At 40.9% G+C, this 23,720-nt stretch overlaps 1 protein-coding gene across 1 annotated transcript in view; it reads left to right on the top strand.

Moving 5' to 3' along the window:
- The window catches only part of FGD6 (FYVE, RhoGEF and PH domain containing 6), a 101,160-nt gene that overhangs the window by 42,974 nt on the left and 34,466 nt on the right, over positions 1-23,720 (top strand). Inside the window, exons 6-9 of the mRNA XM_032798605.2 lie at positions 11,759-11,910; positions 14,678-14,834; positions 16,778-16,865; positions 22,669-22,719. Coding sequence (XP_032654496.1) covers positions 11,759-11,910; positions 14,678-14,834; positions 16,778-16,865; positions 22,669-22,719 — 448 coding nt within the window. The remainder of the gene's footprint in view (positions 1-11,758; positions 11,911-14,677; positions 14,835-16,777; positions 16,866-22,668; positions 22,720-23,720) is intronic.

The raw sequence follows: 23,720 nt of genomic DNA, 5'->3' as shown, positions 1-23,720 counted from the left end.
AGGTGCCATTTTACACAATCATTTTTAAGAGCACTTGAAGTGAAAGTTAAGGTAATTGAGGATGGGGATATAGGTGCAGGCTGGCTTTACATAACCAACTCTAATTTTGTTTGCATTTTGTTGATTATATTAACTAAATTGCTTTAACTGAAACAACTCCTCCAAGCACTCAAAGAGCCCATCTGAAGGCTGTTTTTATTTTTTATTTCATGAGAAGAGCAAAAAATAGATACTTAAGACAAAATGTTTGATCAGATAGAAAATGTTTTGGTTTGGGATCATTTATATAATATCATGAATTAATATAAGCACTGTGTTTGCTATAAAGGTGCTGATTGAGATACTAGCCTTCAATTTTGCACAATGAAGTTTGCCAAAATGTGTTGAGTCAACGGAGTTGTTCCGGGATGAATGACCCATTTAATTGTAATTCTATCTCCTCGCTCCATCTTTGAAGGATGAAGTTCTATTAAAGTGCAGAAACTTTGCTCTCAGGAGCTGCAAAAACCAAAACATTTAAATCAAACCAGTGTGCAGCTTGGTGCTATACTATCTTTTAGGGTCAGTTTATGGCTGGCCTTTAGCTCAGGGGAGGACGCAAGGTACTTCCATAGAAGACAGCTCTCATCTCGCTGCAAAGCATAATGGAGCCCAAGGAACAAGCAGATTGTGCACCACTGGCTGAAATGTTCCATACCCTAGAAGGCCTGGGGGCCTACCCACCGTTTACCCTGTGCATTTGTAAGCCAGCACACTTTCCCACCCTGCAGTATCCAGGAGGTATTGCATAGGCCAAATGTCTCCCTCCACAGCACTCAATAGGTATACGGGTATGCCCCCTTACTAGTGCCCTTCAGTTCTCAAAGCCTCATTTAGCCTTATGGGTTGTAGAGTGAACAAAATAAAGCAGTGAACATTTAGAGGTCTTCCATTAGTTGAATTGCTGTCCACATTTTGTCTGCTAGAGTCTCTGGGTTAGTCATTTCTTGGTTGTCTTTGCTCATATGCCAGTGTAATGCATTAGATGAGCTCTGTAGAACAGGGAGTGTGTTTTCCAGGGTGCTTGTACAATGCCTTGCACCCCAGGGATTGATGGAGGTCTTTGCATGCTACTGTAATACAAATAAATTGTTTGCTATTGGTGAGTTATAATGGGTAGGAGCTGGTAAAAATAAACCAGCGGCCCATCAGCGGACATTAAATCAGCATTTTTTAATGGCAGATCTAGCAAGTCACCTGCTGTGAGCTTGATGGATGTTGAGTTTAGAGAATGCTAACTAAGCAAGGCTTGCACGCTCCATTTGTAATATGAGCTTTTGCTAAGCCGAAGTGAATTAATGCTCATGACCGTAGTTTTCCTTTAAGATTTACACAAGGCTGTAACAGAGTATGCTGCAGGGTCAAGATTGTCGTAAGTGATTTTAGGTGCCTTGCTCTTTGGGGGCCCAACTTGAGACCTGGCAAATGGGTACCTGATTTTCAGAAAGTGCTGAGCCATCCACCTGCTGAAAATTGGGTCTCTTTAAAGTATCTCATGTTGGGCACTCAGTCACCAGTCGCCTTTATCTTGTACACAACGGGAAAAATTCAAGGTTTCTCATGTTCTCATCTTCCAGCTCCTAACAAGTATGCATGAGAAGGCATCTTGAAATGTTAGTGTCTGGCAGGTTACATATAGGAATAAATTTTCAAAAAGTGGCCACTGATTTTTTGTTTGTTTGAAGACTGGGTGTTTAGGCACTGAACTACAGAGCTGCAGTGACTGCATATGCAAGTGGTAGAAGGCAGTTGAGTCTGGTTGAAAATTTGGACCATAGATAGGGAAATAGCTGCTTCTTGTGCATGTGTGTAATGCACAAATGCATACTGACAATATGTGGGGTTTTGAACTCTCTAATTCAGTATGCACCATAGGCTAGCTCAGTGGCCCCCAACCACTTTCTGGTGGGGTTTTCCTCCAGTGAAGAATTGGCAGATGGGTGCCACCTCTTTTTGTCCCCATCAGCAATGTTCTCATATGTTAGCTGCCATTTCTTCTTCTTCTGTCCATATTCTCTCCTGTCCTTTTCTGCCTCTGGTTGATGGATCTCTCCCTCCCTGTCCCCCCACCCTCCTCTTTTTTGCTGTCTCTGTGACTCCCCGTCAACAAAAGCCTACAGACTACTTAGGATGGGGGCATCCCCTTGATTTCACTTAAGGCCAGATGCATATGCTCTTGCAATTTAGCTGAGTGCTGAGAACAGAGGAGAGAAGCGTGGACCTGTGGGTTGCTGCCTGAGTCTGTAGCCCCATCCCCATGAGTTGCTCCTACGTCTAGTTACGTTAGGGGCCACTGCTATAGCAGGAAGACAAGGCAGGTGGCTCTCCAAGAGCCACCCAAAGCATTAGTCACAGCCACAAGCACATTCATATTTGAGAGATGTGGATCTGAGATCATGGGACTTTATTTCCTCCACCTGTGCACTCTCATTGGGCTGAATTGGGGCCATGCTCACCGGTTTGGGAACTCTGGGTTAGCTTGTTGCTGTTCTCGCAGCATATTTACACTATAAAAATACTTTATTCTCTTAGAAATCTAAAGATTAGACTCGGACTTCACAATGTAAACTAAATGGCAGTCAAGTACTACAAAGAAGCGATTATAATAGATCTGGGGAAGCAGTATGAGGGACAGCACTAAGCACAAGGCTGGGAGCAAGGAACTCCTGAGCTCCAATCCTGGCTCTGGCAGTGATTTGTTGCGTGGCCTTCGGCAGTTCTCTGAACCTCTCTGCCTCAGTTTCTCTGTCTGTAAAAATAATATTTACCTACCTGCCAGATGTGAGGTGAGGATGCCAGTACAGCTCTCTAAACTACTGGAGGGCTTTAGTATTGCTGAATGGTGGTGTCAGATCTGGTCGAGACGTTTAATAATGAATTACAGCTGTACCTAGATTATAAAGAGATGTTAATGAAATAATTTGTTCTGGCAGGGAGCACTGGTGGGTTATCTAGTCCATTCTCTGCATTAAGATATTGTGAACATCTCCCCAGTCAGATGATTGACTATGTTGTAAAAATGAAGTATCTTATGCTATTAAAGACCTGTGAATTATTGTACTAATCATGAAAGCGACATACAATTACTTGTCAGCTTTCCAGGACTGATGAGGTAATTCGTATAATTGAAAAACAGAACAATCAGCATGTACTGAGTTCATTATAAAGTACCACTGATATAGTTCAGTGTATGGATTGACCTTTTGTATTAAATATATGTTTGCTAGATCTGTTACAATTATGTCCCATGCAGTCGCACTTGCAGTTTGCCATGTTGTGGCAGCCTGGCCCTTTCCTAGAATGTAGAAGTTTGTATGTGTGTGCATGCTTTGAAGAGTGTCCAAATGCAGTAAAATTCCTGACACCAAACTGATATTTGAGCTCTTTGGATTTGTGCTTAAGCAAGAATTGCACATTAACTGAAAGGTGTTTCTGCTGATGGTGTGTTTATGTATGACAAGAAGTATGTGACTACAAACCAGGGTGAACATGTGAATGGAGCCCAAGCAAAAGGATGCCAGGATCAGCATTAAATTATGCAGTTGTCTGTCTTTTTAAATTGCAATTAAAAAAAAAAAGACTTTATTTTTATCTCTTTTCTGACCCATCTTGCTTAAACAATGTCTGTCTTTCTCCCTGTGCAGTCAAAAAGCGTCTGATCCATGCTTTTCTGAAAAGTGGAATGTTAATTTCACAAATTTTAAATGAACTATATATATGCAGTTGTACAGAAATCCAAAGCCCGTATGGGCTCAGCCAGCAGTTCAGTGAAAGTTCAGCATGTGGTTAAGGTAGATTGGAAATTGAATGCACATCTTTTCCCTAGTTTCCCAGGCTAACACTAAGTTATAGGGGTCAATTGTCATGTGCAACTGTCTAGTGAGAGAGATGCAAGTCACTGTGACACAAGGACTTTCTGGGAGAGAAGGAGAAGGATACGTGGTGATGACGAATGATTCATAACTGGGTCAGTGCTGTTTCAAGTTCCACAGTTGCCTAATTAGCTGAGGAAATGATGTCAAAGGATTGTTGACGCCAGAGTAGCTCACACATTGCTACAAAGTGCTGGCAAGGGTGTAGCTTTAAAAAAAGGGGTGGGGGGAACCCATTCATGCATTTGTTAGGAGTGTCTTACCAGACATTAACTGAAACATGAAGTATTTGTAAGTAATTTACAACTTACTGGAGTAACTGAGCTCCCCCAGGAACCACTGGTTTCTCTACTGGATAGTGAGGCAATCTGTAATAGAAATGGGTGCCTTTGTGTAACACACATTCCAGTGACAACCAGATGTGCTTTCAGCTCAAAGTAGGGAAATGAAGGAAATCTCTTTTGTGTACAATGAAAGGAGGCGCAAGAAAATTAGAATTGGAGTAGAATATAACAACATAATGCAGGATCCTCCAAACAGCATTGCATGAAGCAGTTCAGAGCATCCGTGCCATTACTATTTGCTTTGAAAGGAAAAAAATAATCCTGTTAAGAAACTGCATGTCAACATACCTTTTTATTTTTACACACACACATCCACCAACACCCACATATTAATATAATATTTATATGCATGTCACATATCATGTGAAACTTCTGTCTTGGCACAAATGGTACTATTCAATTGAGTAAATGTCTCATTTTAAAAAGTGAATATTTTAGCTTTTGAAAAAATACAGCCTGAGTAGAGTTCAATTTATTTTATTTGAGAAGTGTTTTTAAATATCAAGTATGATTCCTAAAAATTCACTTTAATGTTCTTGCTGCGTTACTTCAAACAGAACACGTTGCCTATGACAGCTAGGGTGACGGCCTTTGAACAATTCAGTGCAGGAGGAGGCTTTAGCAATGTTATGTTCTGCTATTGCTATAAAATCTGTCTACATAATGTGGATTATTTCAATGTAATTGCATGTGATACTGATCACTAAGTGCCAAGTATACATATATATGTTAACTTTAACAGTGATTTATGTTAAGAAAGTTGGTCATGTTTTTCTCTTTAGTAGTGAACAGATTAGCTTTAGAGGGAAGCAGGCAATTAAATTAACTTCACTGTAATTCTTAAATTACTGCTCTTCTTGTAGGTAAAAATATCCTTGTACTGAATGACATGCATTTTTTTGGAGTGAAGTTTCATTTTTCTCAATTTTCTGTTTAACCATATTAAAAATGCAGCCATTCTGGGCTCTCGACACACATATACAATGTAAATGAATTTTGTAATCAGTGGACCAATAGCTCTGAACGTAGACACAGTCACTGTATTCTCCTATCCATTTCATTCTTCCCCCTCCTATCCCCACCCTCACTTCTTAGGTTTATGCTGTCTGCCTTCAAATCTTTTTAACTTCAGCTCAAGATGAACCTCAGGAGGATTACTTCAAAAGAGCTGCTGTTCATAAATAAGTTTATAACATGACTATTGTAACCAATCCACAGTGCATGTTCAATAACAGTAATTTGATAATTTCCCAANTGGTTTGGTTTGGGTTTTTTTTTTTTTTTTTTTTGCTGTTTTGTTTTTTTGGCTTGGGAAAGAAATTAAACCTCTAAATAGTTTGACATGCACATCAAAATGCAGTTACCAAGGAATTCTGAATCTTTTTTCCTTTTTTTTTTTTTTTTTTTGTTTTTGTTTTTGTTTTTGTTTAGCTGTCTGGTTTGTCACCATTTGTAGGTTTAATTTGATTTGCCTTGTATCTCCTATACTACCTCTCTTTCCTCTCTGCAGTAGTTCCTCTGACTTATTAGGGACTGGGCTGACAATCAAGTACACCTCAACCTCGATATAACGCTGTCCTTGGGAGCCAAAAAATCTTACCACGTTATAGGTGAAACTGTGTTATATTGAACTTGCTTTGATCCACCGGAGTGCACAGCCCTCCCCCGCCTCCCCCCGGAGCACTGCTTTACCGCGTTATCTCCAAATTTGTGTTATATCTGGTGGCGTTATATCAAGGTAGTAATGTATCTTGACTCGCTGTTATTTTGATAATTAAATGACATGATCTTATCCAAAGCTCACTGAAGTTAATGATGACCTCAGTGGGCCTTGGATCATCTCAGAGAGAGCACCAAGGTCTCCTATGCCCAAACACATGCAGAGTCTTCATATGCTATACCAGTAACTTAAATAAATGGTGCTTAAAACTGACTCTCTACTGTTTTTCCAGTCTGAGAAAGGAGCTGCTTTTGCTGATTGCATTATATATAAACAAACTTTCATGCATTGCGCCTTACAATGGATGAATAAAATTCTTGCTTTGTCCTCTGGCATAAGTTATGTTGTTTTGGGGGAAAAACTCCCTCTAAGGCTGAGCTACAAACAGAGAGACCCAGCATTTACTAGTCTCGTGCTGACTCATGTATCAGACTCAGTAAGTGTCTGCTCTTGCTAAGTGTGCCAGTTACAAGTACTAAACATGATGTATTTTGCCCAAAGCTCTTCAGAATCCCTGTATTTGGGCTATATTAGTCATTGCAATTCCTTATATCATTTCAGCGTTAAGCAGTGCCCTAAAGCTGTGGGTCGGGTCATAGGAAGGTTCTGAATGAGTCATGGGTCCAGAGGGAAGGCCTGGGAGTGGGAGTGTTGGAAAGCAAGCCCGCCCTTCACTCACCTCACAGCAGTGGCTCCTGTCCCATGAGGCTCGGCCTGGCTCTGTGCTCCAGGTGTTGCCACCTGGCACACAGGGTCACAACACCATGTGGGTTTTGGCCTGGTCACCCATCCATCATGATGGCCAGGCAGCCAATGCCTCTTCTCTACAGCAAGTTGGGTTGTGGTGCCAGAGCAGAGGGTGCTGCTACCGGTGGTCTGTGCCCCCCTTGGCAGGGCAAGGAGGAGGCTGTGGAGGGGAAGGAATCTACTGTATGATTTTTGGTGGTCCTCTCTCCACAGGAATTTTGGCCCTAGGCACGTGCCTAGTTTGCCTATGCATTAATCCAGCCTTGGTTTGTGGTGGTGGTGGTATTTTTTTTTTTTTAAATGAGGGCTGGGATCTGACAGCAATACCCCGTGTGACAACTTTTTCTTCATACAATACTGTTTTTATGAAGTTTAATACAAAATCAGTCCTACTGTTGCACCATTACAGGATTTAAAGATAGTAAATTAGGGTGACCAGATGTCCCTATTTGAAAGAGACAGTCCCGATATTTGGGGCTTTTTCTTATATAGGCGCCTATTATCCCCCACCCACTGTCCTGATTTTTCACACTTGCTATCTGGTCACTCTACAGCAGGGGTAGACAACCTATGGCACGGGTGCCGAAGGCGGCACGCGAGCTGATTTTCAGTGGCACTCACACTGCCTGGGTCCTAGCCACCGGTCTGGGGGGCACTGCATTTTAATTTAATTTTAAACGAAGCTTCTTAAACATTTTAAAAACCTAATTTACTTTACATACAACAATACAGTAGTTTAGTTATAAATTATAGACCTTCTAAAGAGACCTTCTAAAAACATTAAAATGTATTACTGGCACACGAAACCTTAAATTAGAGTGAATAAATGAAGACTCGGCACACAACTTCTGAAAGGTTGCTGACCCCTTCTCTATAGTAAATGGTGGTTTCTGTATAATGTACGTATTTATAGTGGTGGGTTGCAAAAAACCCACAAAATTCAGTTGATGGGTCATCTTAGTTAAAAGTTTGGAAATCATTGCCCTCAGGTCAGGAAACCCTGCAGCTGATAGTAAGCTATGTGACACTAGTCTGCACAGATGATATGTGAAAGAGAATTTCCATATGAATAAGGCTATGTGCTTTTTTTTTTTTTTTTTTTTTTAAACTCTAATGCGGTAATTCCTGACGTTTCCTTTCTAGTCACTGCCCAAAATTCACCTGCAGTTTTTTGCTACAGACTACCCAGTCCCAGCCTTTTGTGACCCATGGAACCATGTGATTGAAGCTTGTGGGGATATTGCTGAGAGATGGTGACAGGAATGTTTGAGTGGATGGGCCTAGAGAGGGGTGCTGCAGTGATGGAACTGTTAACTGAGGGAGCTGGTATGGATGGCTGTGAGGTGCCCTCTCACCCTCCTCCACCCCACCAGCACTTGGCTCCAAGGGAATGTTGTTCTGAGAGGCTATAGGAGCCAAGTGCCTGTAGTTCAGGTTTTCCTCCCTTTGGCGTCCTAGACGTTGACTTAGCTCATATCACATAGAGTTATTCAACTGTTTAAGTAAGGTACACTGGTGTTACAAGATTTTTAAAAATTTTGTAAGTTTCATTGTAAGTGGTGGAAAAGATATTCAGGACCCTTCGGTGAAATCCTGGCCCCATTGAAGTCAATGGCAAAACTCTCATTGACTTCAGGGGGGCCAGGTTTTTCACCCTATATGTTCAGTGAGGACCAAATAAACATGATAGCCTGGTTTGTTTGGGAGGTTTTTGTAGTATAGAGAATGTACCACCTTCTAGGATGAGCGATCAGTTTTCCCATTGTAGGTAAATATTGATTGTGCCAAACTATTTATGATATTAAAAAAAGAACAAACAAACAAAAAAAAAACCTGATAGCCCCAGTGTCATTTGGTTGGTTTTCTTTAGGGACTGGCTTACCCTACAAAGTGAGGCTGATGTAAGATGTCTTGTTGCGTCGACCTAGTTGTGCATGTGTCTACATTCAAACTTGTCTTCTGCCAGCATAGACACCCTGTTACGGTGAAACAGTAAAGCCACCTCCCCAAATGGCACTGAGCTATGGTCGAAGTACTGTGGTCAGTGCAGAACAAGTGTAGACACTGTACAACCTATGATGACACTAACAGTCCTCCAGTAGCTGCCCCACTGTGCCCAACAGTGACCGCTCTGGGGGTCATGGAGACCGTAAGCCCCCCCCCCATCCACCTGCATATGTTCGAAATGGCTATTTCCTGATTGTCCCGCTTGGAGAGCATACCTAACAGCTGTCCTTTGTTGTGTGCAACTGCCCAACCAAGTGGACTGGCTACACATTCTAGATGCACTCCTGTCTAGAGTAGACAGGAGAAATTGAATCTCCTGGGCCTGTCAGGAGACTAATCGGTGCAGGTACAGCTACGGATCAGCTGTAGAAACATTGACAGCTACGAAAAGATTGCACAGAGGATGGATGCGGGTGAAAGAGGACAACAGGGATCAGCAACAGTGACACATGAAAGTGAAAGAACTGCAACAGGCATACCACAAGACCAGGGAGCCTAACAGTCAGTCTGGTGCTGAGCCACAGACCTGCTGCTTTTACAATGAGCTGCATGCCATCATTGCTGGAGACCCCACCACCACCCTCAGACCAGCGTGGATACCTCAGAGGAATCTGTGACAGATACCCTGCTCTGTACAGTGAAAAGGAGGGACATGTGGCTGGGGCTTCAGCCATGCAATGAACCAGGATCTCTTTGAGACTCCATCACATTCTAGTCCTGCCAGCCAAGCATCGATGACCCTGATCTAGGGGCAGGAACCTTGGGTAAGTGTGTGCATGTATTCACCCTTACAGAGTTTAAACCTGAAAATGGCACCTGACCCAGCCCCATGTTGGCAGGATGCAGAAATTTGCTTTCCATTTTCTTCCTAGGAGAAGAGAGAGAGAGATACAACAAACAGTGGTAGAGTTATCTGCTTTTCATGCCCCTGTAGGGTTAAGCTAGATGGGAGGGTGGGAGACAGAGGTGAAGCAGCTTGTTTATGTACATAGGGATATCCCTTGTAGCCTCCTGAGAGGAGTTACGGAGTACCTCCTTGAAAGATCTCAACAATCCTTTCCTGAAGGCTTCTGGAGGTGGCTGCCTTGTATCTTCCTCCTCTGTAGGACACTGTCCCATTCCACTCTATGATGACTTTATTGCAGTAAACAGGCTAGTGGCATATGGGACCAGGCGGCTTGGGGATACCCAGCAGCAGCTGTGCTCTGTGCCTTTGTTACCCTCGGGAATGAGATATCAGCTAAAATCACCACTGCCTGTGGAAAGGAGTGCTGGTATTCCGTGCATTGCCCTGTGCCCGAGGGCTGAATTTCTATTTTGTTTTATGCAACTGAATAATTTCCCCCTCCTTCCCACCTACCCTCCACCCCTGCCGCTGACAGGTCATAGTCACCATGGCTGTGGCTGAGCAGCAGTGCTGCACAGAGGCATTCCAAACCCAAAGTGTCAATAAGCAGGTCTGATTTAAAATTTTTATAAGAAAGGGGAGTTCTGAAACTTATCATTCGCTTTCTGTTGTGATTATAAATACAGTGATACAATGTATGTGTTTTCTGTAGCTCCTCCTGCAGCCTTGAGGGGTTCCTCCTCCACACCTGCGGCATGCCTGATCCGAAGGAGGAGAGAGAAGCAGACTAGAGAGAACATGTTCAGTAAGATCCTGAAAGCCAGTGCTTCACTGGGATCTAGAACAGAAGGCCTGGAGGGTGAATATAGCAGACTATGTGGAGAAGGAAAGTGCAGAAGGGAGACAGACCCAGGAGGAAAAGGAGAGGGAGATGCACCAGGACATAATAGGGGTTCTCAGCCAGCAAACACAAATGCTGCCCACTTCTTGACCGGGTCCAACGATCCCAGGCTCCCCTTCCTTTGTGGTCAGTGAGGAATTCCATTTTCGCAGCTCCTTACCCCAACTCCCTCCAAACTTTCCACATGACATCATGGGCCACAACCCTATCCCTGCCACTCCAGGCTGGGGGACAGTAAGGAAAATCACAGCTTCACATGATTGGTGTATGTTTGGCAGAAATGGACTGAACTAGACATGAATGTTTTTCTAGCGTTCTAATTTTAAAGTTCTGTTCATTTATTTTATAAGTTTTCATTGTATCATTTTTAACTGCACAATAGTTTTTGCACTGTTTTTCTTATGCAATAAATTTTTATTTTTTGGAAATAATTTAATCTTTATTATTTAATAACTTATACTGCAGAATGCCTAGTGCTACTGAAAGCAGCAATAATTGTAACTGAACAGGCATTTCAACGTCACCAATGGCAATCCGCTGGTCAGGAAAGATTATCCCTGCTTGCAGCTTTCTGAACAGGCCTTTGTTCTGATGCAAGTGTCATGCACCTTCCCTGACCAGCCCACACTGATATCAGTGAAGTGTCCCCAGTGATTCACCAACACTTGCATAACCATGGAAAAGTATCCATTTCTGTGGATGTATTCTGGCACCAGCCCACTTTCCTACAAATGGGGATATGCACGCTGTCTGTTGCCCCACCACAGTTCGAGAACCCCATTGCTGCAAATCCATCCACTGTTTCCTGCGCGTTGCTGAGAATCAGTCCTGTGTAGCAGGAAACAATGTCCCCAGACACTTGCATGACCATGGCCCCCACTGTAGATTTTTCAACTTCAGAATGATTTCTCACTGACCAATAGGCAGTCTAGCATTGCAGGCTTCCACAGTGTGATCGCCACTTGCTTCTCAGCTCTCAGTGCAGCTCTTGTTCTGATGTCTGTGCACTGGAGAGCTAGTTCAAACTCAGCACATGGACCGAGGAATGTGACTTTTTGCATCCAAAAGTTCTGCAGGCACTGGGAATAACTCCCCTTGTAGACAGGCCCTGAGTTAAAGCCACACAGTAACATAAAACAGATGGTACCATCTTGCCCTCTGTAACAGATAACACTCTGCAGCATTTCTGCAAGGGAAATACTGTCATATGTATTGTTACCGAAGGCCAGTTTCTCAGTGAGGTGTGGTTTTTTTTGTTTTGTTGTCTCTGTACTCCGACAGGATTTCCGGGATGCAGTGGCACATGCTTCCAAGCAGCTAGGAAAACCAGTGATTGAGGATAGGATCCTGAATCAGATCCTGTACTACCTACCTCAGCTGTATGAACTTAATCGGGACCTCCTCAGAGAATTAGAAGAGCGACTGTCTCACTGGTAATGATCAATAAGAATGCAATTTTTTTCCATGGTTTTAATATTTAACTATGAAGTAAAGTGAATTTTACTGTAAGAAGAAATTTACTCTATAGTAATCTGTGCTTTTTAGACTCCAGAGCTGACTTCTGAGCCTAAGAACCAAATTTTCAAATGAGGGCACATTAACTGGGCATCCAAATTCCACATTTAGATGCTTGAATTGACATTTGGGTGCATTAATTGGACATATGCATGTATTTGAGCAACTGGATTTTGGACCAAAGCTAAGTTCTTCAAAAATAGAAGCCTAAAGTTAATCTTTAAGAAAGGGGGAAAAAGTGACCCAAGTAACTATAGGCCTGTTAGTTTGACATCTGTAGTATGCAAGGTCTTGGAAAAAATATTGAAGGAGAAAGTAGTTAAGGACATTGAGATCAATGATAAGTGGGACAAAATACAACATGGTTTTACAAAAGGTAGATTGTGCCAAACCAACCTGATCTCCTTTGAGAAGGTAACAAATTTTTTAGACAAAGGAAATGCAGTGGATCTAATTTACCTTGATTTCAATAAGGCATTTGATATGGCTCTATATGGGGAATTATTAGTTAAATTGGAAAAGATGGGGATCAATATGAAAATTGAAAGGTTGATAAGGAACTGGTTAAAGGGGAGACTACGACGGGTCATACTGAAAGGTGAACTGTCAGGCTGGAAGGAAGTTACTAGTGGAGTTCCTCAGGGATCGGTTTTGGGACCAATCTTATTTAATCTTTTTATTACTGACCTTGGCACAAAAAGTGGGAATGTGCTAATAAAGTTTGCGGATGACACAAAGCTGGGGGGTATTGCTAAACACAGAGAAGGACTGAGATATCCTACAGGAAGATCTAGATGACTTTGTAAACTGGAGTAATAGTAATAGGATGAAATTTAATAGTGAAAAGTGCAAGGTCATGCATTTAGGGATAATAAAAGAATTTGGTTATAAATTTAGGGACACATCAGTTGGAAGTAACAGAGGAGAGAAAGACCTCGGAATATTGGTTGATCACAGGATGACTATGAGCCGCCAATGTGATATGGCCATTAAAAGGCTAATGCGGTTTTGGGATGCATCAGGCGAGGTATTTCCAGTAAAGATAAGGAGGTGTTAGTACCGTTATACAAGGCACAGGTGAGACCTCATCTGGAATACTGTGTGCAGTTCTGGTGTCCCATGTTTAAGAAGGATGAATTCAAACTGGAACAGGTACAGAGAAGGGCTACTGGGATGATCCAAGGAATGGAAAACCTGTCTTATGAAAGGAGACTGAAAGAGCTTGGCTTGTTTAGCCTAACCGAAAGAAGGCTGAGGGGAGAGATGTGATTGCTCTTTATAAATATATCAAGAGGAGAAATATCAGGGGGAGAGAGGAACTATTTAAGCTTAGTACCAACGTGACACAAGAACAAATGGATATAAACTGGACACTAGGAAGTTTAGACTTGAAAATAGACGAAGGTTTCTAACCATTAGAGGAGTGAAGTTCTGGAACAGCCTTCAAGGGGAGCAGTGGGGGGCAAAAGACATATATGGCTTCAAGACTAAGCTTGAAAGTTTATGGAGGGGATGGTATGATGGGATAGCCTAATTTTGGCAATTAATTGATCTTTGATTATTAGCAGGTAAATATACCCAATGGTCTGTGATGGAATGTTAGATGGAGTGGGATCTGAGTAACTACAGAGAATTCTTTCCTGGGTGCTGGCTGGTGAATCTTGCCCACATGCTCAGGGTTTAACTGATCGCCATATTTGGGGTCAGGAAGGAATTTTCCTCCAGGGCAGATTGGCAGAGGCCCTGGAGGTTTTTCGCCTTCCTCTGCAGCGTAGGGCACGGGTCACTTGCTGGAGGATTCTCTGCACCTTGAGGTCTTTAAATCATGATTTGAGGACTTCAGTAACTCGGATATAGGTTAGATGTTTGTTACAGAAGTGGGTGGGTGAGATTCTGTGGCCTGCGTTGTACAGGAGGTCAGACTAGATGATCATAATGATCCCTTCTGATCTTGAGTCTGTGTCTGCTTGAATCTGCATTTGGGCATTGAGGTAAGCGGCACTTTCAAAAAATCAGGCCAAACATTCACACTTCCATTGGACTCAATCTGGTGCCTAAATATGAATCCAGGAGCTTAAGTTTAGGTTCCTATTTTTGAACATTTTGGCCATAGGCACATGACTAAATTGTGAGTGTTTTGAAAATCGAGTTCCCTATTTCACTCTGCAGGACGAGATGCCAGCACATCAGTGCTTATCTCATTTGGAGAGGAGAAGCTAAGAATTTAACAACTACAGAATTAATATACACTTTTTGGTTTCCCCAGCGAGATAAGCACTAGCTCAGTGGTGGGCAACTTGTGGCCCATCAGGGTAATCCTCTGGTGAGTTGCCAGACAGATTGTTTACATTTGCACAGCTGCCTGCAGCTCCCAGTGGCCGTGGTTCACTATTCCCGGCCAATAGCAGCTCGGGAAGCGGCGCGGGCCACAGGAAAGTGCTGGGATCTGTGGGGAGCTGTGCAAATGTAAACAAACTGGCTGCCCACCAGCGGATTACCCTGACGGGCTGCCCACAGGCCACAGGTTGCCCACCACTGCACAAGCTGTTTATTTAATAAGCCTGCTTTTTAATCCACTACTGAGCTCCGAAAGTGACAGAGAATATCAGCGATACGGGTTTCTAAATCATAGATTTATTTTTATATAGCTATGTGCTGTTTTAATTACTTTGTTCTCTTTTTCAGGATTGATTATCAAAGAATCGCTGATATATTTGTGAAAAAAGGACCCTACTTAAAGATGTATTCAACTTACATCAAAGAATTTGATAAGAATGTTGCGCTGCTAGATGAACAATGCAAGAAGAACCCTAGTTTTGCTGCTGTGGTTAAAGATTTTGAGGTATCTTCTTCTTTTTTGCAAGAGAGATCTTAATTTCTGGTTTCTTAACTCTAGTGCTCTTTTGTGAGGCTGCAAAGATTGTTAGCTTTTCCTCTTTGTTCCTAGGACTCAGTTGGGGACCAGTGGGTAGGAGGAAGGAGAATTTAACCACTGTGGCCTAGATTTGTAAAGTGGTTTTGGGTGTCCAATTTGAGGCACATTAAAGGGACTTGATTTTTAGAAGGCTCAGCACTTTCTAATAATAAGGCGTCCTTAGTGTGGTTTAAGATGGACAGCCAAAATCATTAGTTGCTTCTAAAAGTTTAAGAGTCTGGGTCAAATTGTGCATTGACTTCTACCATTGTAAAGTCCTTGATTTGATTGGGGTTGCAGTGTAAAAATTAGGGCAGAATGTATTCCTTCGCATCCTGTGTTTGGTTTGAAATGGAAACCTGGGAAAGTGAATTTCTTGAGCTGTGAATTTGAAAATAAAGCAAATCAGTTCCTCTTCCAAAATGCCCTCTAACTGAGCACATGCAATAATCATGCAAAAGCCAAGTACCCCTGCCGGCCTCTCACTTTATCCCCTTGAAAACAGATCAGAGAAGAAGTGTGAACTTTAAACATGCAATCCAGAATAAACATCACTGAGCACTTGTGAGGATTAGTCATTATTTTGGCAGAGATTACTTCACTAGTGAATAAATTGTTGAGACCGACTCAGTAAACAACTGCTGAGCTCAGTACTGTGCTACTTCCTTTCCAGTAGAAAAGTAATAACTTAGGGCATGTCTACACTTACCTCCAGAGCAATCGATCCAGCAGGGGTCGACTTACCACATCTAGTAAAGATGCAATAAATTAACTGCCGAAGGCTCTCCCGTTGGCTCCGGTACTCCAGTGGAGCGAGAGGCGCAAGCAGAATCAGCGGGGGAGCATCAGCAGTCAACTTACTGCAGTAAAGACACTGTGGTGAGTAGGTCTCAGTACGTCAACTTCAGCTACATTATTCACGTAGCTGAAGTTGTGTAACTTAGATTGATTTCCCCCACTCTCCCATTGTAGACCAGACCTCAGCCATAGCTATCTTCTGGTCACAGAGGGCCTATTTCTCACCAAGCCCCGATGCATTGGGTGTGTGCGTGGCTATATAAGCTATTTGCAGCAGGGAGGAGGAGGCTAAAGTGAGAAGGAGGAGAGAGCAAAGGGATGTAGGAGAGAGAAAAACAAGACAGCAGTTAGCAAAGAAAGATAAAACCTATCCCTGTTAGTGAAGGTGCTTCTTGTCAGTGTTGCTCGTATACAAGTAGCATTACCTCAAAATAAATGATTTTCAGGCATTTTGAACTGGAAGAAGTGACAGGAGGGCCAACCCATGGTAATTAAAACATGTTGGAGCATGACCCTTTAAGAAGGATTATTGCTCTGTTGTGTCTTTGGGCTCTATACCACTTAGAGACTTCAGTAATGAACGCTGCAGCCTTCACTACGGTTCTGTCTGATTGATAAGAATTGCAATTCCAAATGAGCATGTCACCAGGTTACCTTCACTGCTAGCTGACAAGTTTTCCTTATTTCAAGGGAGATTCATAAAATTCTTTTCTTAGAATGAAGGCAGATGTTTTGATTTTGCATAGAATTCCAGTGTTTACCTGTTAGGTATCTTCCTAACTTGTGAGATAAACTATTTTTGTGTGTGTTCTTCTGTGAGGAATGATCAGATCTGGCTACTAGCAATACTATAGCAAGTGGGCATACAGATAAATGTTACTTGTGCCTAGCTGAGGGCTGACTTAGGCAGCTCAGATTTATATGTACTGCTGTGGAGTTAAGCAGGATAACAGAATGCATGCCTTTTAAGCACACAAGAAAAAGTCAATTGTTTAGAGGCACAACTTCTTTGGGTAGCAGAGGATTGACTATTAGAGGACTGTGGATATTTATTTTCGGTGTTTGTCTTTCAGACGAGTCCTCGCTGTGCTAGTCTGGCACTCAAGCACTATCTCCTCAAGCCAGTTCAGAGGATTCCCCAGTACAGGCTGCTTTTGACAGGTACTGACAAGCTGTTCACAAGTTTAAAAGTCAGTCCTCTCAGGTCCCAGGAAATTGGCATTTAGGCCATCACAACACTGCAAAAGATATTTACTTGATTACAGATGTATGAAACTCTCTTAAAATGTTCTGTGCAGCTGGAAGTTCTACTCAGTAATATTGGCAGTCATAAAATACACAGGAAAAATGCGGTTGTGCAGCCACGTGATACATTTTCTGGTAGATAAATTCAGCAGTAGTCACAAACATCAAACCTTGTTATGGTTTGCTCTGTTTCCACAGCTGTGGAATCCAATCATGTCATTAGGAGCAGGGAAGAGAATTGATTTCAAACATAGGAGGTGGGGGTGGGTGGGAAGAGGTCCTGACAATTGAAAATAAAAACATTTTTCTTTTAATATAAGTTCTAAGCTGAGTACTAAATCCTCTAGTCCTGGCTTTTTTTCCTGAAATTAGCCATGATTTTAAAGAAAATGTTTTGCCTCCACTGAAATCTTGTCTTTCTCAAAAGTGTAATCTAATTCTTGTTTTCTTGTTAACAAAAATTACAGGGTTTAAGTTCTGTTGCTTGGTTTATAAAGTTGTGTTTTAGGAATGTAGGGAACATGCATTGTAAAGGACAGTGTGAAGAATTTAGAATCCTCTAGAGTTCTTAAATATTTAGGTTTTCGTTTATTTTCATGCTACTGTCCCTTGCTGAGAAATTTAAAAATAGTATCTGTATATGTAGTAACTACAAAAATAAAATGCTCCATGACCCTTTTCTGGCTCTGCAGCAGCTAACCAAGAAATGCCATTTCTCCAGCAGTAGTTAGATCAGTAATGCTGCTGTATAGTACAGATTAAGTTTATTACATTGCAGCCACAACGTTTTGATTAAAAATAATCTCTTTATTTTCAGTTGCATTAAAATCAAAGAGGGAAGGCAGGGAAAACCTTATGAAAACAGGTTATTTGTAAGTGGGAAGTGTTTACGTCTCTTACAATACAAGAAAAAGTAGAAGCTTATAAAAAGATATCTGATCATTTTATTTTAAAAGGATGCTAACTTTAGACATGGCAGGGGGACTGCTATTCATTCCCAATTCAGTGGTGGGGTCTCGATTTCTAAAAGAGATCAAAGGCATTCTTAAAAGGGGTGGAACCAAAAGGTAGGGAGGAGGAAGGACCTTGTTCATAAATGCAATTGTGACAGAGATCCCATTGCTCAAAGGCTTTAAAATCCTCATTGTTGGTTCTAAATGCAGGAGTTGAAGGAGGGAGTTCACAGAATACACTGGTCTTGTAAATCCTCTTCTACCTGTCTGATACCATAGGGCCCCAGTCATGCAATTGGATCTGTGCAGGCAGATTTTGTGGCCATGTAGAGTCTTGTTGATCCTGTGCAGGGGTAAGTGGTTACCAGCATGCATCAGATTGCAAGATCAGGGTCTTGGTTTCTAAACAGAATTTTTCTCTGTTCCATGGGAGGGATGAAGAGCTCAAAGATCAGACTCTCATCTATGCTGATAATTTTTTAATAATAGTTCTTGGAAGGAACAATAAAATAACTTCAAAGGGAGAGCTATACTTCCCTTGTTATTGCTCAGTCTGCAATATCAATCCACATTGCATTATATTTGCCTTGGCCATAAAATGAGATTATTTGCCCCTCCTCCATGTGTAGCTAGATGGTCTGTCTACTCTGTCCATTTAAAGCACTTCTGCGTAATACTGGCTGGTCTCCATGAAAATTCTGCACTGCTGGGACTTCAGAACACACAGAAGATACTTGGACCCAGCATCAGAATAGGCTGGGCAGCATGAGTGAAACAAGAATGCAGGTAATTTTAAATGATAAAATTGCTGCATTCAAAGCCAGTGGCAAAATTCCCTATTCTGTAGATGCAGCAGGAAACACAGTGGGCAAATTGTGGCAGGGAGAGGAAAAAAAAAATCAGTGAAATGCAGCTGCTGGGCCTCTTGGTGTCGACAGCTAGTTTTCCTTTTCAACGTTATCTAAGTGCTCTGTGTCGGTAGGCTGGACTTGTTTTTATGATACATTTCCACTTTCCTGTTTCCATGTACCTTTGCAGTGGCAGGAATTTACAAGATTATTGCTGCCTCTTGATACTGTTACTCCTGAGCTGTCAATGTCAGAGGCAGATGGGCTCATAAATCTGCAAAAGAGAGGAGCATCTCAGCGGTATTCTTGTTAAATTATATGGTTCCTCCATTTATTCACGTGGGCTTTCACTTCTCCACATACTAATTGTTTGATCTTACATAACAAGCATTAAAAGGGTTACTGTAAGGAATAGTTAGAAGCCTCTGCTGTCTAATAAGAAAATAAAGGAGTGAAATTCTTCCCTGCTGTCCCTTTCCGAAATCCCTGTATCACTCAAGGATGCTGTGCAATATTCACGTGCTCCATGCTGTTCTGGGATGAGTCCTCTTCCTTCTTATGATCTCTTCATTCATTTTCTCAACCTTTCCCTTCCTCTTTCCTTGCTGATTCTGTCTCAGTTCACTGCACATCCTCACCCTCCATTTCTGTGTTTTACTGGGTTGTCTTTGTACTATGCCCTGCTGCTGTATCTGTAGGTATTCATTGTCCATCTCTCAATTGTCCATCATACCAAGGGATAGCTGTCATTGTAGACTCAAATGTCTCCTGCACAAACCTGCTGCTTATCTCACTTAAACCCACATCATGTGAGGAACCTAGAATAACTATATTTTTTCTGTTTGTGTATTAGGACCTTGACAAGTTGAGAGCTAAAAAAGTAGATTTCAGTGATTATATTTATGCTTCCTTTAGTCTGTCTCAAGTCAGGCAGTAGGAAGGAAGAAGAGAATTAGACCATATCTCTCATCCTTCCCCTCTTAGAAATTCCACTTGCAATAAATAGTTCATCTCTGGTTGCTATATTTTCTTCTAAGTATACTGTATATCTTCTGTAAATAATGCTTGATTTTTGACTTATTCAGTTTTTTGTTTAAATAGTGATCACCAATATTTTTGTTTTTTAAACTAAGAGATGTAGTCTCATTGATCAGGTTTTGTTCATTTAGTTTGATCTTGTTAAGCATGTTTGTACTAAATTATAGTGTTTCAGCAAAATATAATGGTATCCATTTCTATAAAAACCCTTCTGTGTAATAGGCTGATGGCATTAACTACAGAAAGGTTGTTGTAAGCAAAGAATTTCCAATGTGTATTCATGGAAAATGAGAGATTAGAAACATCTGTTCAGAATCTACTTTGAAGCTATAGGTTTTAGCCACGAACAGAGGCTACTAGCCAGATGTGCAAAGGAGTGTTAAGTTCAAAATTGCATAAATATTATTTCAGCATTTAGCAGCTGCAAATTTAATTGGATGCTCCATAGAGTCCTAACATAAGAGCCACACTCTACTTTTGACTGCAGAGTTTCAAATAAATAAATTTATGCTGAAACTTGTCTTTAGTCTCTCTGTTCTCTCTGGCACTTTTAGTTCTCTGGCACTTGTAATTCTAGTTTTGTCCGTGAATAAATGTACCTGTCAAAAGAATTGCACCATATAAAATGTTGTTCATTTGTTTATCTTGGACAAAGCTTTAGAGTATGCCATAAAGCATGTATGTGCCAAGAAATATTCAGTTTCTTATTTGGGTCTCTATTACACTGGGAATTTAAGATCACTTTGGGGTCTTAAATTTATGTTGCTATTCGCAATGGATAGTTTTCTTAGGGTGCCATCGTAACACAGTGGTCATTGTGCATTGTGTCCCCTAATGTACTTGCTCCACAGAAGATGCAAGTTTGTTACCTCTGCCAGTTACAAAGCCTGGCTCTTTAGTAAAAACTCATGCTTTTAGTTCAGGAGGTACCGTGTTCAGACCCTGGTGATGGAAACCCACACCATATTTCCACTCTGATTTGTTATTTTGGATTATAGCAGTGCACAAAATATGCACAACATGTATAGGAAAACACAGTTCCTGCCCTGGAGAGCTCAGTCAATGAAGATGAGCACTATGCAAAGGTTGGGAGAGAGGGATAAAACATGCAGCCAACTTTTAAAAATAAATGACAGCTATCCCATAGGGCTTCTAGCCATTCTTAGGCCTTGTCTGTGTAGTAGCTTGCTCTAGTTTAGCTTAAAGGTGTGTGCATTTTTAAACCAGTTTTGGTTAAACTGGTTTAAACAACTATGTGGATATTTTAAATTGGTTTAAAATGACATTATTTTATCATAAGTTGATTCCTTACTGACGTAAGCGAAATTGGTTTTAAAAATGGCTTTTTAATGTATGCCAGTAAGGAATCAACTTCAGATAAATTGGTTTAAAAATGGCTGATATCAATTTTAAAATCTTCATATAGGGGTTTTCAACCATTTAACCAAATTAATTTAAAAATATAAGAGTTGGTTAACTGTTATATGTAGCCATCACAGCAAAAATTTCTTGGGATATATAAAGGACAAAGGAAATAACTTTTGTTTTTGTTGTGGGAGAGAGTTTAGTGTCATGGAAGAGATGAGTACTAAAAAACCCGAACATTGGCTGGTGCCCACTAATGATCAGACAGAACGTCAGGTGCAGCAAAAAATGGTGGTCTTCCTCTGATCCAGCTGGATCAATCTGTTCTCTTTCCCTCCCTCTACAGTAGAACGTAGGTACTACTCTCCTTCTCCCCACCCTCACTTGACCTTTATGCCTTACTCTTCACTAGATCCTCCACAAAACTTTCAGGCCAGAATGCAGATACGTTCACTAATTTTATATATATGTGTGTGTGTGTATATATGTGTATGTAGCAATATTTATTATCATTTATATATAAAAGATTGTATATCTTCCTGAAAGTTTGTGATTGCATCTCTTCTGCACATTAACCACTTTAGAACTTTAGGATGTATAGAACAGATGCAAATGTGACACATGCAGTGCTTTTGGTGGTACATTATACTTTCTGATTAAATATTGTAGGAAATGGAATCTCCAGGGGAATATGTTTAGTTTTCCCAATGTGTGTGGCATTTAAGGTTAGTTTTAGTGGTCTTGTAAGTAATGATCGCAAACCTCAAAGCAAGAAATATTTTGTGGATCAGGTGTGCCATCTAGTGGGCAAAGGCTAGATTTATCATTGATCAAAACCAAACTAACACACATCAACATTTGATAGTTTATTTTATTTGTATTTTTCCTTTATTGGAACAAAAATTCTTCCACATAATAAAACAATCAGAACATTCTTTTGCCAAATACTGATTATTTATTACAATCAGGTTAGGTACTAACACAAAACACCGTAACGTGTAATCTTCAAAATCTGTCATGATCTGTATAAAATTGAACACAAATAAGTACACGTAGTATAGTCTTGTATAGGTGCCGTTGTCACAATGAATAATTAATGGCTAACTGCTGCTCATTGATTTGTTCTGAAATATAACACCTATACAAATTATATCATTTGCCTGAAGACGCTGCTTCTGTGAACTCTTCCTGAGCAAAATAGAGCAACACATTTTTTACTTACTTCACTGCTCATCATTGCTTTTGTTATCTAAAACATTCAATGTAAATATTGTGTGGGGCACAGGTATTGTGTAACAGTGCTACTGTTGAGATAAAATTTTCTGTTACTCTCCAAAAACAAGTATTTTAGTAATATTTCAGCTGGGTTTTTTAAATCCGTTAGAGGCTGTAACTTATTGCACGTGTTTACCCAAAAGGACATTTTTTCCAGCAATTTTTTTATTCTTTTATTCCTTTTTATAACATTGATTCTTTCCTAACATATTTCTGTAATATTTTTTCTTTATTATGCAGATTATTTAAAGAATCTTTTAGAAGACTCAGCAGACTATAGGGATACTCAAGGTAAATGTATTTCTTTAGATTAAATAAAGAGAAGGTTAAAGATGAAGAATGAGAATATTTCTAAACTTTAACTTTAGATGCGTGTAATGTAGTGAACCAGTAAACATATTTTTATTCAGTTTTATGTTACTATGAAAAGTGACATTGAAGGGTTCCATGTTTTTTCCCCAAAAAGAGTGTTCAGAGTTTACAAATAAAAACAGCTGTCCCTGTAAAATTAATTCAGGAACTGAAATTCAAGCTCTAGTTCTTTCCTCCTTGAGCACGCATCATCACCAGGTTTGGCTCTGCAGTGCTAGCAGAACTAAAAAGGGTCTATTTTTATGGTTTAAGCAAGCAAATAATGACTCTGAATACACAAAGGGAGCAGTTTGAGGTTGGGGGGCAAATAGGTACAGATGTTTCACATCTTCATTTTTTCAGTGATAGCTGAGCCAATAACTTTTGTGTGTTGATAGTGGATATGGATAAACTAACCGCTACTGCAACACCAGACATTTGAAATCTAGTCAATTAGTTATAAGTAGTGTCAGGTCTGCACGTGCTCTTGAGTCTCCTCTCCCAAACTTGTGTGCTTCCAGCAATCACATTTCCTGGTATTCTAAAATATTTTTCTCTCCTTTGTTGCTGTGTCAAGACAACTAGGGAAACTTAACTGTAGCTATACAGGGGAAGCAATGAAAACTGTGAAATGTATGAAGACGACAAACTGTAAATCTAGATATGAAAAAATCCTCTAATCTTTCATTTTTAGTAATCTAGGGCCTGGTCTACACTACACGTTTAAACTGAATTCAGCACCATTAAACTGATTTAACCCTGCACCCGTCCACACAACGAGGCCCTTTATATTGATATAAAGGGCTCTTTAAACCGGTTTCTGTACTCCCTGACGAGAGGAGTAACGCTGAAATCGGTATTGCCATGTCGGATTAGGGTTATTGTGGCCGCAAATCGACGGTATTGGCCTCCAGGCGGCATCCCACAGTGCACCATTGTGA

This window comes from Chelonoidis abingdonii, chromosome 1 (genome assembly GCF_003597395.2).
Source record: "Chelonoidis abingdonii isolate Lonesome George chromosome 1, CheloAbing_2.0, whole genome shotgun sequence".
In the NCBI taxonomy this organism is placed as follows: Eukaryota; Metazoa; Chordata; order Testudines; family Testudinidae; genus Chelonoidis; species Chelonoidis abingdonii.
The sequence above is the reverse complement of the archived record's forward strand: the minus strand, read 5'-3'. Positions and strand labels throughout refer to the sequence as shown.